This window comes from Nelusetta ayraudi, unplaced genomic scaffold (genome assembly GCF_046127955.1).
Source record: "Nelusetta ayraudi isolate G7.1 ecotype Tasmania unplaced genomic scaffold, CSIRO-AGI_Nayr_v1 ptg000017l, whole genome shotgun sequence".
In the NCBI taxonomy this organism is placed as follows: Eukaryota; Metazoa; Chordata; class Actinopteri; order Tetraodontiformes; family Monacanthidae; genus Nelusetta; species Nelusetta ayraudi.
In genome coordinates, this window is record NW_027466067.1 from 8,328,919 (window position 1) to 8,341,474 (window position 12,556).

Genomic DNA, 12,556 nt, shown 5'->3' on the forward strand with positions numbered 1-12,556 from the left:
GTGAAGATGACTCACGGACGGAGCATTGTGTTGCGAGTCGCAGGACGGTGCGAGCATGGACGGAGTTGAGAAGAGCAGCCGGAGCCGTGGGGTTCAGAGCAGCAAACAAACAAATAATAATAAATAAATAGAAAAACACAAATCGATGTTTCTCTCATGCAGCTCTGCCCTGCATCGCTCTGTAATGTGGACGTACAGGTTAGATCAGGCGTGGGCAAACTATGGCCCCGGAGGCCACATGCGGCCCGTTAGGCTTTTTAATCCGGCCTGTCGAACTTGAACAAATGATATTAATAGTAAGCGAGTCATAAAATAACCGTGTTTCATCCATTTCTTCAGTGTTTTAAGAGTCATTTCAACAAAGAGCTAAATACAGTGGGGCTTCAAAGACACTGATTTAGTTCATTTTCAATTAATACTAAAGCGCTTGTTTTCTACACATCCCATGGTATATTTTTCCCTCCTCTGAGGTGGCTCACCAAAACACTCCATCTGCTGTTGGTCCGGCCCCTCTGTCACAGTCTAGGACCCACTGTGGCCCCAGCAGCCAAAAGGTTTGCCCACCCCCTTGGGTTGGAGTGACTTCTCTCTTTTTCTCTTTCAACTAATCTCCTTGTCGTTTTGCGCTGTGAGCTGCGATTCGGCCGCCGCCGCTGTCAACGAGGTTGCTTCTTTTCAGCTAAATTCGCCCGGCCGTCAAAGATTGCAGGAACCCCAGGAACAAGCTGGTGCGCTAGCAGACAGCAGAGAGCAATGGACGGGCGCTAGATAGCAGTTTGGCCGTGGCTGATGCTAGCCCAGCACGAGATCTGTGTCGGGGCCCGAAGCTCCGTTTACACATCCGTCGCGAGGGCGATTTTTTTTTCTTGTAGGTCTACAGGTGCGAGCACAAGCAGGCACAGTTTTTCACCCGCTAGGCTTCCAGAGTGAAGCCTGCATCACCGGCTAAGTCTGTAATTAGGAAATTATTATTAATTAGGAATTAATGTTCTAAGTTTCTGGCTTCGCTTTGCAGCCCACTCGGCAAAAAAGCCATCCTGTCAAATGCAACTGAATCCCGCGTAAATGGTAGCTGCTAGCAGCTAAGCTAACTTTCGGCGTTCAAAATGATAAACTTGGTAATATGTCACATTAAAAAGCGAGCCACTGTGTCATGTCTCTGCATCATATTCATTTATTCTCAGGTCAACTGGAGTATTTCTCACGTTTTGTAACCACACACAATTCCTGACATTCGCTGCTGTGTACGGGCTGTGTGAACGAGCCCATTCCAGACACTCACTCAACAGAGTTCCAAGATATTCCCGGTGTCATGTGTGAATAGATTTACTTCAAACATTCACCAAGTGTCGCCTCCCCTCAGCTAACTCGATGCTAACTGACCATTCATTGGTCAAAGTATTGACAAAGATTCATAGACTCAGAAATTTAGGGTTTTTTTGTTTCAATATTTTTCAAAAGCCTTGTTAAGAGGCGAGAGAAGCATGTTGGGGGTGAATATTATTTATAGCAAAGTATTTCAGTGCGGCCACAGAATAGAGGCTTAAATGTCCAATTGCAGGGAAGGCATTGTTGCAACTCAAAGGTCAAGTGTATTCATAGACTTGAGGTATTGACTCGTCCTGTCAGTGTGATCCATATTCCTGGCACCCATCAATCAATAATCGGTCTGAATGCGGCCAATCAACTCCGACCAGTTTCGGCTTACACATTCTTTGAGTTCCTCAATTATTAACCCTCTCTTTTAAAGAAAGCGAGCAACTACAGGTTCACACACAAAGCACACTCGCGCAGAGCTGCTCTCTCACGGCTCGACAGTTTGTCTCGGATAAACATAGATACAGATTTTTTTTTTTTTTTGGTTTTACACCACTGCAACAGGAAGTGATCAGCTTTTATAGGCTTCTTACATAAGGACTTTATACAGATGAGTTGTGCCCACTTCCTTTTTTATGGGGTTTTAAATACTGTTCTTCAATGTAAATTTATGGTAATTCAACACAGGCTGTGGCGGGGCTCTGAGAACACGTCTCAGAGAATAGATCAGGTATAGGTACAGTGTCAGCGTGTGCGAACAACAAATATCTTCTTCTCCTCCTTTGGGCAGCTCGCTTCAGAGGTGGCCACAGCCAACCAATCACCTGCCTCCGTCTAACCCTGTCCTCTGCATCGTCTTCTGCTCGAATACCAGCTCACGAAATTTTCTCTTTTAACCGCACCCATAAATCTCCAGAGCTTAGAACAACAACAAAAAAAAATATGGGTTGAAGGTACCACTGCCTTAAATTGTCTTGCTGCAGTACTTGAGAATACTTTCAAACCTGTTATAATCCAAGGGAAATAAGAATGACAATTGTTGACCATGTTATTTAAAAATTAAAAATTAAAAAACTAGTGAAAAAAATAAAAAAAACAATAAACTAAAAAAAAATAAAAACTTTAAAAAAAATTATGTTCAGATTGTACATCTGTTTTCTATAACAATTTCCTCTTTATGCCAAAACATATGGATACTTTTTCGGTGAGCTATTTTATGTAATGTTGAAACAGTGCATGTCGCTGTAGGAACAAGAAACAACTACCACGTGTACAGTAAAATAAATAAAAAACTAAATCAGTAAATATCCTGCTAGTTTCCCACCTGATTTAGCATCGAGGGGAAGCTGACACTGAGCCGTTGAGCTGCCATCGAGATAAGCCACAGCCTCTCTGTCTCACGTTAACTGTTTCATTTTCCAAAACTTTTGTGGAACTACAGAAGGCATGGCCAAACTACAGCCCGGGGGGCCATAAGCCTTAAGCTTTTTAATCTGGCCTACCGAACTTAAAGAAATTACATTAATAGTAAGTACGTCATAAAACGGCTGTATTTCATGAAATTTTCAGTGTTTTAAGAGTGCTTTCAATAAAGAGCGAAACACCTGGGGCTTCGTTTTCAATAGATATTAAAGCACATGTTTTCTCCATATCCCATGATATATGTTTTTGTCCTATGAGTGGGTCACCAGAACACTCCAACCATCCATCTGCTTCTGCTCCGGGCCCCCTCTGTCAATCAAATTTTCGAACCCACTGTGGCCCACCAGTCAAAAAGTTTGCCCACCACTGAGCTACTACAACAACGACTGGGGCGTAAAAAAAATTATGTCTCATTAAAAAAAAAAAAGTCACGGCAGTCTGTTGCAGAAACCAAGAGCCGGAAAGCAGCTTCCAGCACTCGCAAGTCACGACCGTATAAGAACACTGCAACCTGCACGACTCACAAGGCCAGACATTTATTTCACACGACCGTAAAATATGCACCTCGCAAAGGCGGGAACAGAAATCTTTCAACGACCTCTTCCACTTCGCAGACATTCCAAGCAGGTCAGTTGGCGTTTAATTCACACGTAGGACAACTGATGAAACCACGACTCCAGCGCACGGGAGGCTGCGCGTCTCGGAAGTCGACCATCTCTGCCAGAGGGTGCATTTCTCTCCTTGCGCAGCCGACCGACCGCCTGCCGCAGTTTGAAGCGCACGCACAGGTGACTGCGATCACCGACAGCAGAGATTAACAATTCAAACGTCGCAGCGCGCCGTAATGTTTCACTTTGTCATCAGAAAACGTTCAAATGCCTGCTGGCTTCCCTCCAGGTGCAAAGGCAAGCAAAGCCCCCGTGAATGGCTGCGAGCATAATGCCATCTTCCAGCGTTGCCAAATGTTGACACAACTTCTTCCCTTTTGCAGCAGAAAAATACAGTGTTTTGTTTTTTTTGTTTGTTTGTTTTTTAAACCTGTTGTAAGCAGGTTTCTGCCTTTGCCACTTCTCAAAACGACAAAACCTCAGTCAGGTAAATAGGGGAAGAAACATCTCAATCAATTCAAAATATATTAAAAATAAAACGTGCTGAAATGCATAAATGAATTATAAAACCATGCTGATTGTTATTTCTTTTTAGCGACACATCCATGCAAATCTTTCATAAACATCAGAATTATTATTATTATTATTCCCATGTGCAACTCCCGACCTTTTTGACCAATGTTGCCCGACTATTAACCCCCCCCCCCCCCCCCCCACAACCCCACTATAGCTTACACCAAAAAAAAAAAGAAAGAAAGAAAAAAAAAAAAAAGAAAATGGTTGAGTTATGAGGAGTTATTAAAAGCACACATGCGGGAGCTGTTAAAAAAGAGGTTGACAGCCAAGCCCTCCGGAGAGCCCACCATTTAAACATGTTTATCGATCTCCGAGCCAGCTGGAGGTGGATCGATGAGCAAGCAGGTGGATGCGGGGCTGCCAACTTTTTTCTTTTTTTTCTTTTTTTCCCCCTCTTTACGACTGATAGCATCCAGAGCCTAATTGCCGCAAATCCCGCCGTCCGTTTGCGCTATTTTGACCCATGTGGGAAGCGGTGCAGCTCTCGGACCGATGCGATAAAGAGTGCGTTGTTTCCGCATGGAACACGCTCGGCAAAAGGTTGGAATCAAACTGGAAGCAGTTCGCCGCCTCACGGGCGATTACAGGGAAATGTGATAAATTAATGAGTTCATTTGTTTGTTCGTTTAAAGTGGCGGCGCATGTGAGAAGTGTTGTCGACGCTCCCAACTCAGCTCGCAGTGCAGCTGCGATGCTGACCACGGCTTTTCTTATTTCTCCTCCTACCCCATCCACATTCAGCTCTATTAAAAGGGATTATCGCATGGGCGCGCGCTCGTAGCAGGTGTTTATTCTCAAGCGAGGACGACCCAAACGCAGCAGAGTTCACGGCCCCCCGGTTCCCTCCCAAGAGGTGCCGGAAAGTGCACCTGGTGGTCGCAGCGTCGTCGCCCGACGGAAGCCGCTTGTGTTTTAGTAGCTTGTGCCTTCTGGCGCGACGGTAGTGAAGAATATAAGAACGAACAAACAAACAAGCAAAATAAATAAATAATTAAAAAAAAAAAAAAAACAAGTAGAGAGCATCTTTACCTTGTTGGAGTGATAATAGTCCAAGCCGGAGTCGGCCGGTAACGTACACGAACCCACGCTTGAAGGGGGAGCCGGGAAAAATCTGACGTCCATCTCAGAGTCCGCGGGACTGACGGCATGAACGCGGAGCAGCTCCAACACACCGGTGCGACTTGCGCACGCACACACACAAAAAAAAACACACGCACACAAACACAAGCACACACTCTTCTGTCTTTCCCCCCCGAACAACAACAACAACAAAAAAAAAAAGTATCAGAAAGAGGAGCGAGTGTGTCCGGCCGTCACTCCTCCTCACATCCGCACTGCTACCTGGGCGTTCAGCGCGATGATGCTCTCGAATAACATCCCCGTATAAAGTTGACTCGGAGAGAGGGAGAGAGAGCGCGGGTTTGGGGGGGAAAGGAGTGAGGAGGGAGGGTGGTGGGGGAAAAAAGTGGAACAAAACAAGGGTCGTCGAAGGAGTTTTTGCGAGCGAGCGAGTGGGGCTGCAGCTGCTGTAGGTGGTGCTCGGTCGATCCCGTCGACTACGCTTCTCCGGGACGCACCGCGCTCCGCTTCCTGCTCTACCGGGCGCGCGGCAGCTTTGTCAGGCGGGAAGCGCGCGGATACATCCATGAGTTCCCTCTCCCCTGCGCGCAACCGGCTGCCAGGCTGCGACCTCTACCGGCCGGGGGAGGAACATCCCGGTTGGGAGAGAGAAAAGAAAAAACAAACAAACAAACAAAACATTGTTTTTCCAACATCAGCCGTGAGTTGGCAGGACGAACTGATATCCTGTTGTGTTTTTAATTGTGTTTTTTCGTCATTTTAGTCTGTATTGAAGGTACCGTGTTACGGAAAATTCAGCTCCACAGTAGCTTTTGTAACATTACTGTTTCCCGCCTGTCCATGAGCCCCCAATAAATTAACGACGTCCTCTCCTCCTAAACGTAACTTTTTTGTTTGTTTGTTTCTTTGTTCATTTGTGTGTTTGGTTGTTCAGTTTTGTTTGAAGACATACACACAATCCTGTCAATCTTACACAGCCCATACATGCACATACACGCGCGCGCGCGCGCGCGCGCACACACACACACACACACACACACACACACACACACACACACACACACACACACCGATGTATTTTATATAGAAACTCTGGATCATTAGTAAAGAAATTTTATTCAATGTAAGCAAATACGTATGTGAGTACAATTTGCATGAGGAGTTTAAATGTTAGTAGTGGTTGATATTCACTGGACAAATATTAGTAAAACAAAATAGGGTTAAGAACACAGCAAAGTGTCACGTGGATGCAGTACAGTACTTCAGGGTTGTGTTTGAGACAATGTATTGATGTTTGACACAGTGTGTGAGGAAAGTTTGTCAGACTGGTATTATATTTATAGTTACATTTCATAGCATAATCCTTTAATAGATGACATTTAAAAAAATATATCATGGCCTATCAATACGTTTTCCTGTCAAAATGAATCTATGAACCAATGAGAATTGAATTGGGAGACAATGAGGATTACAGTGAAATTATTTATACATATTTACCCATATATGAACATAAATCTGTGCAGTATTTCATAATTGGCCTATGAAATTGTTAATGCGTGGCAATATTGACAGATTGAACCAAAGAGTTTATTTGTAATTTTTGTCGACTCACCTATTTCCCTGAACAATTGTCTAAATCTGTTCTTTAAAAACATGTTTGTGTGGGTTTTTTTTGTGGGGTTTTTTAACTTTATGATATCTCAGTGTCTGTTTCAGCCAGGTGGAAGTTGACGCACACACTCATGTCACACTTACACGCACACACACACACACACACCTGGGTGACACACATGCACTCTTAACACAGAGGTTCGACATAAACAGGATGCAGAGAGTGAACTATGTCCAACAAGATCTTTGAATAGGGGGCTGAGAGAGGAGAGGGAGTGGGGGGATCCCCATCTCTGTAAAAAAAAAAAAAAAAAAAAGAAAGAAAGAAAATTATTATTCACACTGTTTTTATAATGGAGGGTTTCGTTGTTATGTGTCCTCTCATATGTTTTCGGAAAGTGACATTAATGTTGACTTGGCAAGGCGGGTGAAGTGTTCCATCCACCGAGTTTTTCTGCGCTTCTGGTGCTTGTGTGGGAGTTTATGTACCAGTGCGTGTTTGTGTTAACCAAGCTGCTATTGTCATCCCAGTGCGCGGGGGGGGAGAAAGAAGTGTGAGGGGAGCGGGAGGGGGTGTAGTTGTCCCCCGCCCCCTCAGGACTGTGTGTCGAGCTCTTGTGAAGCTGCAGCTCAGTGGCGCAGGCCCGGAGGTTGGAGCCTGCTTGAACGCAGAACACAGATGGGTCACTGTGTTTGTGTTTGAGTCAACTCAGGCACGCTACTTCTATCAGATCCAGCTTCTTTTCTATGTATGTATATATATATATATATATATATATATATATATATACATGTATATATATATATATATATATACATATATATATACATATATATACATATATATAGATACGTATATATTTTTTTTTCCCCCGGATCTGGGACCTTTCTGTGTGGAGTTTGCATGTTCTCCCTGTGTCTGTGTGGATTCTCTCCGGGTTCTCCGGCCTCCTCCCACAGTCCAAAAACAGGTCAATTGAACGTTCTAAATTTCCTGTAGGTGTGCATGTGAGTGTGAATGGTTGTCTGTTTCTATGTGGCACTGCGATGAACTGACGACTTGTCCAGGGCGTACCCTTCCTTCGCCCTAAGACAGCTGGGAGAGGCTCCAGCAGACCCCCGTGACCCTGAATAGGAATAAGCGGATATAGAAGATGAATGAATGAATTAATTAATTAATATATTTTTTTAAATCTGCCTGACTTCTCACTTGGTGGGCTACTTTGCTCGCGAAGTCAGAACTGGAAATTTACATTCCTTCTTTAAAGCTACTGCAGCAGCTTGCGCATCTAAGTATTGGTCAGACAGAGAGACAGTTATTGAGGGGGAGGGTGGAGAGTGGAAAAAATGTGGAAGGATAAAATCTGTCCTCAGATGTGGTGGCGTTGAAAGATAAGTGTAACATGGAAAAAATGGAAGATGATACATAACATATGGTTTGGAGGTAGGTAGGTAGACAGGCTGGAGGTGTTGTTCATTCAGAGATAGCAGTCATTTATTTCTTCATCATCACTTTCACCTCATAGGTATACCTGTAGATACTCATATCTACATATTTTTTGTGTGTATGCATTGTTGATGCATATATAATTATTATATTGTTGTTTCATTTATTTTTATCATTCCAATTTACTTTGATTCTTTTTACTTGATTCTTGATCACTGCTATTTGTATTGTCATTTTTTGCCATTGTATTGACTATTATTTTTATTGCCATATTGCGTACTTTTTCTCTAAATCTCTACTCTCACAAGATGAGTTGAAGTTGCAATGAAAAGTAATTTCTCCTTGAGGATTCTGATTCTAATTCTGCCACTATTCTGGCTGTAACCAGTGGTTATCTGAGTTATCTGATCTCCAACCAGTCTGTCCATTCTGGCCTCTGACATCAACAAGGCATTTTCCTCCGCACAACTGCTGCTCACTATATATTTCTTTCATTTTGGGACCTTTCTCTGTAAACCCTACAGATGGTTGCGCATGAAAATCCCAGTGGATCAGCAGTTTGTCAAACCCTCAGACCAGCAGCCCGTCTGGCACCAACAGGCATGTTCTCCACATTCAAAGTCAATTAGATCCCCTTTACTCCCCATTCTGACACTCGCTTTGAACTTCAGAAAGTCGTCTCAAACACGTCCACATGCCGAAATGCATGGAGCTGCTGCCATGTAATTGGTTAACTGTTTCCCCTAACAAGCTGTTGAACATTCAACAAAAGAAATGGATGTTTGCGTCTTTTGCATTCTACATTTTCCTGTGTGTTTGTGCAAAATTGTGCTTATGTGGAAATCAGCCCGTTCTGATGTCATAAAAAGCTCTGCCTTCTTATCCCCTTCCAAACATGTAAACGATACAAGAAAGCCTTTATGTAAGAAAAAAAAAAAACTGACCATCTTTGGAGGAGGCTGCAAACAGAGGGCTAAATTCTGTTTTTATCGAGACTTAAGGCTGCTCCACTAGAGTCCTGGAAGAAAAAATAAATATCTCAAAACGGGTGTAAAGTGGAATATTTAAAAGTCGCCACTGAACCTGTTTCTTTAAAACTTCCCCTTCAAAATAGGTCCAAGAATAGAACGTAATAATACAATAAGGAAACATAAAAAACAAGACAAACAAACCTGCAAATCACACCATCCAGCTCGAGCGAACCACCTCGAAATACGTTCATGCACCCATTATCCGAACAAACACTTTTTATTGCCTCAGTGAGAGCTCCCACCGTAGCAGCAGGAAATGAGAGGAAATTATAGAAACAAGTTTTCCATCAAGGGTTACAACCCCAACGGTGCACAGATGATGTTGGTGGTACCGGTTTCATAAATTCTTCCAGATTTGAAATAACACGCAAAAAAAAACAGCAACCCAAAAACAAGTTGCTAATTTTCCGTCAGAAGACGGCTGGAGTGGAGAAGTGGTGGCTCTGAGCCCCCATGAATGTTTTTCATATGCAAACGGACTGAGTCATGTTGTGTAGCGCTTTGTGCTTTTACAAGCCGACAGCTTTGGGGAGAAAAACGGAAGATTGAGTGAAATTGGTGCAGAGTCTCGCTTTAAAACAAAATATTTACAGAGAGAGGAACCTATCAAAGGCAGACACATTTTTTTTCTTTTACAACTTATCTCGAGAACCAAGTACGATTAGTTTTTTTTTCTTTTGCGACTCTCTCTCATTTTCTGCCTTTATGTTTCGCCTTTGCTTTTTCCGTCTTTCATTTTTTTCCCCCTCCCCCTTCAGAAGCCTTTAAAGATTGAGGTGAGGCTCCTTTTTATTGGTCAAAAATAACAGAATTCTTGAAAGTGCCTCAAAAAAGTGCACTATCAAAATCCAATTTCCCATATAAAGCTGTGTTATAATGAAAGGTGAACTTGAGCTTAAACCTGATGAATAATAAAAAAGATCAAACAGGCAGTCGATGGCTGTATTCACTCTGCGGGGCTTGTGCTACCGTGTGCTCCTCCGCAGTGATGATAACAACACTGTGGTTGGTGTGCGGCCGGCAGGTATAGGGTTTACCATGTTTAACACCTTCTGCCAAACTCATCACGCCGTCAAAAAAAGAAATTGTGGGGCCTCAAAAGTCATTGGATTCAATCAGTAGCCTTGTTGCTCCAATGCTTCCGATGGCACAGAGTGGATTATCCAGCTACTGCATTACCTGATTGAGCTGCTGCATAACGTTATTGGTACATGTATCTGAAACAGCTTTAACCACATACGTTACTCTGATGAAATTGCTTAGTGTAATGCTTGTAATGAATTAGTCTACCTTCCCATAGTGGTTGGGCTAAATTAATAGATTTCAAGGTTGATGTTTCCCAAGTTGATCTTGCCAAGCTCACAAAAACAAAGTGTTCTGAATTGGTCTGGATTTTTTTTTACCGTCAATTTTTTGGGTTGTTAAAAATAAAGGATGTGACGGTTTTCTACGAGCAATTTAATGTGGTGTCGTGGTCCCTGGAGAAATTGGTATAGTTTTAATTCATGCACTTTTTAAGCAAACTGGGAAGCCCTGCCCTGCACTACACCACTGGCTATTTACTCCTTAATTTACAGATATAAAAAATAGTATTAATATCAAGGAACATCCACCCGGTGTTTCAGGTATGATCTTTTTTTGAGCTGCTATCATAGTGATTATGTTTTAATCCAGTTATTATTGTTAGTTGATGTTGTTTAGTATGTAAACTTTAAGGTTAATGACACATTTTTCCCAGTCTGAACCCAAACTGATACCATCACACACGCACTTTAATCACACTAACCCACTCGGCATTAGGCAATGACATGCCAGACAGATTGTCATAATTAGTCACGTTTCCGTGTAAATGGCAACAACCACTAAAGGCAAAAAAAAAATAATCCAAAAACCCGTTGAAGTCCGTTCTCAAAAACGAACCCACCTCTTTCCTACACAAAGAAGTTGTCAGAGGACACAGGCATGTAGATGTAACCAACAACTGAAAAATGATTCAGAATGAACCTTCTGGATAAGGTTATGAATCAGTGTCTCTTTGATGAGTTGATTAGTGCACGCAAGGGGAGTCTTATAAAACTGTCTCCTTTTCTTTTTTCTTTTTTTTTTTATTTTTATCAAAGTTGCCTTAATGTCAAAAAGAAAATCCCAGTCATGTTATAAAAAAGATGAGAAGTGGGAATAAGGAGGCATGCTTCAACACACCACTGCTACAATGTATTTCAGAATATACACTGAGAACAGATTCAAGGTTTTGACCTCCACAGCAGTGACTGTACTTCAGCCCAGCCTCCCATCTCCAACGAATAACTGGTGTATTATTTAATGTCACTATAGTAAGAGTCTCAAATCATTGCAAGTTTTGTGAAATTCCGACTTTTAAAGGGGCACTTTGTCCCGGACTTTAACCTTTGACCATCTGGTCGTTGGTGTAAACATTGAAACTTTTCTTTATTCTTTTGTAAATAGCAAGCGCAGGAATGTTACAAGATTTCCAGGTCAAGTGCTTCAATTTCATAACACCAGCACACCGCGCAATTATTATTAAGTGCTTTTACTGTTGACGCTTGTTTAAGTGCCGCTACATTTTTCTCTGTGGCTTATCTTTGCGCTGAAAACGTTGCACAACGGTGGACGGACTCTTTGACACTGCCAGCCATTCCATGTGTTTCTTTTTTTGTTCACATTTTTTTTTTTTTCCCTCCAGCGGGTTAGTGAGTGAATGGTAAACAGGAAGTGGTTCAATAGGTCCATTTAGCAAATAGATCACTCATAAACGACATAAATTCACAGGGAAAATCAACTCTTCTCAACAACAGACAGAGGCTACACGCTAGTGGGACCAACATGAGATAAATGAAAATGCATGCAACGTGATTTTTCTTCAGAACTCACTCGGCTCTGCCTTGATGGCTTTTCGATGAATCGCTGAGTGGTAGAGAAGATTGCAGAAAAGCCCATATAAATGACTTTATTCAGGAGTTTGCCTCTGGCACAATGGATTTCACTTCAGGCTCAATTTAGGCTCAATCAAGCAGCTGCTCTGCTGTTTAATCTTTTTTCATTTGGGCATATTCAGCCGCCCTTAGTTACCTGATGTGCTGAACAACAACAGCAACAAACATTTCACCTCAGCTAATTTCGCTGTTTGTCCCCGCACTTTCAATCACAGAAGAATTGGTTCATGCAAGAGCAGCGAAAGGTAAACACACCCTGCAAATGAACAAGGAGTCTTTTTGTAATACTTCAAAGGTCCAGTGTGTAACATTTAAGAGTGCCAGCTGACATGAAATGTAATGAAATAAACATATTTTTAATTAGATTAAGTCACTCATTTTGAATTCCTAAGTATTTATATTAACTTTAAAAGCAGGTGGACCAGCAAGGACGCTGTTACATTGTGTCACCATGTAGTTGCCCAGAACATGAATCTTGTATGGGTTTTGTAATTTCATCCTGACATCACA

At 42.4% G+C, this 12,556-nt stretch overlaps 1 protein-coding gene across 7 annotated transcripts in view; it reads right to left on the minus strand.

Moving 5' to 3' along the window:
* The window catches only part of tox2 (TOX high mobility group box family member 2), a 112,995-nt gene extending 107,416 nt beyond the window's left edge, over positions 1-5,579 (minus strand). For 2 of the 7 annotated variants that reach the window (XM_076025214.1, XM_076025217.1), the window contains exon 1: positions 4,953-5,572. In XM_076025214.1, coding sequence (XP_075881329.1) covers positions 4,953-5,045 — 93 coding nt within the window. In that variant the 5' untranslated portion in view covers positions 5,046-5,572. Of the gene's footprint in view, positions 1-4,952 lie in introns of all 7 variants that reach the window. The other 5 variants (XM_076025213.1, XM_076025216.1, XM_076025212.1 and 2 more) reach the window with 5 other exon arrangements.
* Between the last annotated feature and the right edge of the window lie 6,977 nt (positions 5,580-12,556).